We start from the raw sequence: 6,813 nt of genomic DNA on the forward strand, positions 1-6,813 counted from the left end.
TGAACAGAGCATTCCGGTCAATAGACTATCGGTTCAGTAAACAAGGGTTTGAGCAAAAGAACAATAGCATTGATGTTACAAGGCTAATAGTGCACAAAATTGTAAAAGCATCTGACTATTAAATGGGCACTCTAATTAAATAAGACATAAATAAGCCTTGTCTTTCGTGACCACACTCACCTATAATTTGTGTGCTTGATCTTGAATCATTGTAGTGGACGACTAAGTTTAGGTATTGTTTTTCTGTGGAATGAAATCAGTTAGATATGACATGACGGTAGCATAAATAGGGGTCATGTTATCTTATGGTCATCTTATTACATACTGGCAACAAATAATACTCCAGAGAGCCCTGAAAACAAAATAAAAGTTTTAATACTAGTCGTCAAACCTACAAAATACTACAAGTCATGTGAAATTATTAATTCTTATGTTGCAATCACTCTGCCTTGCAGTCCTGAATAAAATATTTGTAACCTTGTGCTCTTAATGCTGCCTGCCCGTGCCATGCAGGCAGGCAGTTATCACGAACTTAGTGTCATATTAATCAAAATTTGGCTTTCTTACTTTGAGATAGATTGCCTCACTTTTAGCATCCAAAATGCTGATGATTCGTATATCGCAGACTGGGCACCACAAGGATGTAAATTTTGCACATTTTAGTTTTAATGAATCACACAATTTTGTCCTCTCATGTTAGTGTATTTTGTGTAAATTGAGTAAGAGCAAGGAGTTTTCTGTTTAATAATTGTGAATTTAATTTTTTTTTTCAGAACCAAGGTTTCGTTGACGAAAAGAAACAAATTGCAGCCCTTCTCATGGCATATGTGATGCGGCACAGGGTGAGCGATCAGGGTATTGCAGATCTCTTGGATATGCAGAACATCATAACCCCCGGTCGTGCACCAACATCAAAGTACCTTCTTCTGAAGACTTTAGGAGCTGACGTCCCTGGTGCAGAGAAGCATTTTTACTGCATGGATTGTCTAGGGTATTTAGGTAAATCAACCCCTGAGGGCCAGGCTCATTGCGAAAACTGTGAACGGGATGTAGATATAGTGTCTTGCCCTTTCTTTCTTGTGATGCCTCTGAAGGAGCCAATCGAACGGATCCTAGCACAGCAAAACCTCAAATGGCTCCCACAAAGCAACGGAGCTAGGAACACGATTGGAGACGTAAAGGATGGCCTTGAACATGCCAGACTTTCGGCTGATTTCTCAACTCATGACATCTCCCTGCTTTGGAATACAGATGGGATCAGGGTGTTTGAGAAATCAAGCTTTGATATCTGGCCTGTTCAGTGCGAAATTCTTCAATTGGACCCTGCAGTGCGGAAACAGAATATGTTGATGCCTGCCTTGTGGTTTGGGTTTTGTAAGCCAAACATGACTACTCTCCTGACACCCTTTACGAAGGAACTGCAAGAGCTTTCTACAGGATTTTCTTGCGTGAAAGATGGAAAAACGGTTCACATAAGAGTGTTCGCAGCTGCATGCTCGGTGGACGCCATTGCTCGCTCTGCAGTGCGGAACTGTAAACAGTTTAACGGCTTTTATGGCTGTGGCTGGTGTTACCACCCAGGGGGTTCCAGCTATGAGTACTTGGACCCTCCTCCAGAGCGCAGGACAGCTGTCAAGCATCTGGAAGAGGCAACAAGTGGTACCTCCTCAGTGCCCGCCAATGGAGTGAAAGGCCCTTGCATTGCAATGACCCTTCCTCGGTTTGATGTGGTAGACGGTTTTATACCGGACTACCAACACTGTGCATGCCTTGGTGTTATGCGTCAGTTGCTCAAACTGTGGCTAGAGAGTGAGTACCACGAGTGTCCGTGGTATATCGGAACAAAGTTGCCACAACTGAACGGTTTGCTTCTGGCTCTCTCCCCACCGACAGAGATTACCCGCACTCCAAGGAAGTTCGAAGACAGAGCTTACTGGAAAGCGTCGGAGTTGCGGGCACTGATGCTTTTCTATGGTTACATCGTGTTGAAGCCCATTTTGCCACTAACCTTTTTTAGACACTTCTCATTACTTTCGTATGGGATGTACCTGTTGCTGAAAGACGATATTTCAGAGCGTGACCTCACGGAGGCACGGGCTCTGCTAGAGAAGTTTGTGGTGCAGATGGGGACATTGTATGGCGAGACCAATGTGTCATACAATGTCCACCAGCTCCTTCACCTGACAGACTCTGTGGAGGCTTGGGGTCCGCTGTGGGCGACGTCCTGCTTTCCTTTTGAAGGGCGGAATGCCATCCTCCTCAACTACTTTGCAGGCACACAGTCTGTCGCTGAGCAGATTGCCAAAACTTTTATTTTGTGGCAGAACCTTGTTCTCTGGGCAGAGAGGATAGAGATGCCTGAAGGAAGGGAATTTTTTGAAAGGATGGTGGGTCGGCAGACTATGGGGAGGAGTGGGGTAAAGCTCTCTGGCGGCATAGTTGTTTACCGACGTCAGAGTTGCTCTGGCGTCAACATTAGGATGGAGGTTGTGTTGGAGAATCACCTGGGAGTCCTGCCACCACAAGTCAAGTACTACCACCGTTTTCAGTGTGGCGGGATTCTGTGGCACTCGGAGAGCTATTGCATGCCTAAGAGAGTTAACTGCGTAGCTGAGCTTCAAGATGGTTCCATTGGAATTTTGCAAGCGCTCGCTGTGTTTGAAGGGAGCCCTCCGCACCAGCAGCCCCAGTGCTTAGTGCTTATCGAGAAGCTCGAGCTGGTGCGGAGTGCTGCTTTCAGGGACAATCAGCTCGGTATTTGCTTCTCAGCTGTTCGAGAGGGGACACGAGCAGGGGTGGTAACAGCATGCAGTCCTGACACTCTGAAGAGAAAGTGTGTGGTTATGGAGCGAACCACTACAAGTTTCCTTGTTGTGGCCCTCCCTAACCAAGTTGAGCGTGATTGAGTGTGTATGATAACAGAAGTGTGCTCCAAGAACTAAATTTCCACAGATAGTAGAATCTTTTTAGGAACAAAGCATGAGCATGTGTTTTCATAATAATTTCCAGCCAGAAGTGGGATGCTGAACCCAAATTTTGGGGGGAATATCTTGGTTGCAGTCACCTGTATAGCTCGTCAGATATTCATAAAGCTCATCACTTTAAAAGGGCCCTGCGACGACTTTTTGACTGTTTTTTTTTTTTTAAATTTACACCGAATCTGAGCATACTGAACATAGTAACTTAGTGGAACTTTTCTTTTCTTGAATATTGCTTTATTTTACAAGTTATAGGCAAATTAAACTTGAAAAAACAAGCAAAAAACAACCTCCTTCATGACGTCCCTAGTCCTGGCTTGGGTAGAGGAGGGGTAGAGAGCTCAGCGAGTGCTCAGGGCTGCCGCACTCCGTGTCAACGGCTCGAGAGAGCGCCACTAAAGCATAGGCTGGATAGGCTGGATGAAGCGGGCAACCAGGGTGGCTCGCATTGCATTTGCTGCGCGACTAAATGCTAATTCAGCATGACACTTGATTGGCCACAAACCACAGCAAACGAGGCCCTACTGAAAAAAACCATTTGAAATTCAAACGGGTGGCAAACTGGTCGCCCGTTTGAATCAAACCTGTCGATCCGTTTCGATCAAACGTGATTATGGGATACGGGTACCCGTTTGGAAACGGTACCCGTTCGAAACGGTACCCGTTTGATACAGGTGCCCGTTTGATACGGGTGCCGTATGGTACGAGTACCCGTTCGACATGGCACGTGACCACACGTTTGAACGTGCCCTTCGAAATGGCAAATTATGCGCTAGCCCTAAATGGGTATCGTCTGGGAGGTTGGTTATCTTAAACATATTTAAGACGTCCCGAAACTCATAAACGTATTTATAACATGGAGAAAACACGTAGAACAAATGCACTCGCGCAGGTGCTTGTAAGTGGACAGGAAAACCGACACAAAAGATTGTTTTCAATTCTCCTCGAAGTTTATTACCTCTTCTGTAGACAAGTACAAACGTGCAAGCGCTCTGTGAACACTATACAGGTAGACTTTCGGGGAAATTATTCTCCTGGCTGCCGCGCGAATAGGCGCTGCATAATTTTTTAGATAATTTAGAAGAGTACGCGTAGAAGAACGGTCAATCGTTGCCAACACGTAGGTTGCAGTGCACTTACCATAACAATAGCGGACTTGAAAGAGGTAATCCGTGATATTTGCCGACACGGTCAAAGCAGGACAACCACACAAACACAAACGAGAGGGAACGGCTCCTTGGAAGTTTCAACACGATGCGGCGCACAAGCTGTCATTTGCCGAACCCAACCAAACCGCGAGAATTTTCGACTTCTTTGAAGAATCGCTCGTTGCCGACATACACGTGGGTCTTTTCGAACACTGATAGCTTTGATGCACATCCAATACGTTGTCGAGAGACATCCCAATAAGACCGCAGGGTTAGGCGACAGATTGAAGCAGGTAGGACGAGCAAACTTCGAGCAGCAACTGACAACAAGCAGACAAAGAAAAAAGCGGCTGCAAGGCGCGCCCTTCCGGATCTCGATGCTTATCAGCGTGTAGCTCGCGCGCTGCTGTGGGTCACGTGACAGGGGTGACAAGAGAGGAGGGAGGGGGCGAGGTCAAGGCGCTGGGACCACCGGGACAGCCCCTCTCCCTCTCCCCAGGCATTCCAGGGGGATGCGTTTTTGTAGTCCCGAAGAACAAACGCGCGCGCGCGCGCGCGCTCGAACTTTGGAAATGGCGGCGGGGCTGCCAGAAGCTCGGCTTGCCCCCGAGCGAAGAAAGAACTCAGCGCAAGCTCGTAGTTTGAGTGCTGCAACGGCGGGCGTGCTCTCGCAATGCTCGATGTTCTTGCAGCCGCGTGTACGCGTGCTACCTTCGCTGCGTCTTGAATTAAAGTGAAACGGAGTCTAGACGTACATTCTTTCACGCGGTCGCGTCTTCTGCGAGAGAGATTCGAGCTGAATAAGTAAATTGAGGCAACAAAGATGGACAAAGTATTAAAGGTCTGTCAAAAATATCGGCTCACCAACGTCGCGCGTTTACGTAAAACAAAAAAAAAAGGTGTTAGTTTTAGTTGCAGCATAATCGAAAATCAGAGCAATTGAAATATAAATATAATTACTTGCATTACGCGGACGATCTGAAATCGATGAACCGGCGCTCCCAGCCTTCCGGAAAACATTGGCTGCCACGGCTGAAACGCTAGGCGCGCCCACGCCGCCGATCTGTACGTTCAATATCAAACGGGCTCCGGAGAGCCGTTTGATTAAACCGGTGCAGTTTGCAACATGGTCGCCGGTTTGAGCAAACGTGCGACAACTTTGCCCAAACGAGTCGCCCATTTGCCCAGACGAGCGACCCGTTTGCCAAATAGGTGACCGTTATGGCTCATACGGGGGACCCCTTTGAGCCATACGGGCGACCCCTTTGACAAACTGGCGACCAGTATGGTTAAACGGTTACCGGTATGGACCCGTTTATTTTCATATGGGCGCCAAATGGTTTTTTTCAGTAGGGGGGGTAAAGATCAGTTGAGAACGGGAGCCGCTTCATGCTGCCGAACCACCAAACGGCCAAATTGCAAGCCAAACCTGCTTGCCGAAGGCCTTCAGGACACTCGGAACTGGTCGATCCCCCTGCCCATACGACCGCAGCGCCGCCGTATTCATCCGGCACCTTTCTATGCCAGTGGCGGATCCAAAGGGGGGGGGGGGGGGGGGGGCGGGCGGGGGGGGCGGGGGGATGGGTGGCGGCCACCCCTCCGCAAACAAAGTCGACCCCCCCTCCCCCTTCTCGGAGGGAAATTTGACATGGCCGGACCCCCCGGTGCACATGAAAGAATTTGAGAATAGCATCCTTACAAATTTTCGACCCCCCCCCTCTCCCCCCAAAACAGAGTTCTGGATCTGCCCGTTCTATGCTCGCCGCTTCACAGCAATGCTTGGCGCGGGCGTTGGCCCCTGATTCCGCTACCCCTTTCTAGTATGTGCCGCCTGTTCCACTGCTTGGTGGCGGGTATGTCAACGGGTCATTTCTTGTTTCTGTACTTTATAAACTGCATTTGTTTCTTTTCTGATTTAAAATACTGAACAAAAAATACTTTCATAAATAATTGAAACAGTTTATGCCACTTATATTTTGTATTTCCACTAAAACAAAGCTTTTAGTGACCCTGACCATTCGTAAGGCAGGAGCTGGCCAGGACCGACAACGTCACAATGTCACCATGTGCGTTCGGTACCATGGGGCGCCTCTATAGGTGGAGAAGGCTTCCACGTCGTCCGGTTAAAATATGACGCACTGATATTTAGTTGCTCTCTCCGTGCCCTCTGGGTTGCCCAAACCGCAAGAGATGTGGAAACGGCAAAAAAGGTAGACGCTTAAATAGGATTGCAGGGCCCCTTTAACGCTCTTTAAACCTAAAATGTATTAAACAAAAAATAAAAAAATTTTATGATGCTCGTAGTAAGTATTACCAGAAGATCGTCTCACTTGACCGAATTCTATGAAGCTGCATCGCAGACCAGACTGACTAGGCTCTCAGACTGCCTGGTGACTTCTACTGGCAATGTTGGTTGCCTTGCCTTTTCTTTTTTCTTTCCCGCTGCTTTCGGAAAGCCACCATTTCTTCACGAACAAGGAGTTGACCTTCAAGAAAAGCGATAGTAATTGGACGATTCAAATGGTCCAGATGGCAGCAATATGAGCTGACACAGTTGGGGTTAATCAAAGTGAACAAAATACAGGAGTGGGAGTCCCCCGCGTGCCAAGCCACGTAACCTAGTGGCACAATGGAACAAGAAGCAATATGGCAGTCCATTGCACTTTTCCTTTTTACAGTCTTAAGCG

The 6,813-nt window shown here is 47.7% G+C and overlaps 1 protein-coding gene across 1 annotated transcript; it reads left to right on the forward strand.

The window, feature by feature from the left end:
* Positions 1–601: 601 nt before the first annotated feature.
* Positions 602–2,906, forward strand: LOC120844218. The gene is made up of 2 exons (XM_040215869.1): positions 602–643; positions 774–2,906. The coding sequence occupies exons 1-2, from the start codon at positions 602–604 to the stop codon at positions 2,904–2,906; spliced, it is 2,175 nt and encodes a 724-aa protein (XP_040071803.1).
* Positions 2,907–6,813: the final 3,907 nt, after the last annotated feature.

This window comes from Ixodes scapularis, unplaced genomic scaffold, assembly GCF_016920785.2.
Source record: "Ixodes scapularis isolate PalLabHiFi unplaced genomic scaffold, ASM1692078v2 PGA_scaffold0__279_contigs__length_252992795, whole genome shotgun sequence".
In the NCBI taxonomy this organism is placed as follows: domain Eukaryota; kingdom Metazoa; phylum Arthropoda; class Arachnida; order Ixodida; family Ixodidae; genus Ixodes; species Ixodes scapularis.

Coding starts and splice junctions, on each gene's coding strand:
- LOC120844218 (XM_040215869.1), top strand. CDS start 602: ATGCTGATGATTCGTATATCGCAGACTGGGCACCACAAGGAT. Junction 644..773: donor AGACTGGGCACCACAAGGAT/GTAAATTTTGCA, acceptor TTTTTTTTTCAG/AACCAAGGTTTCGTTGACGA.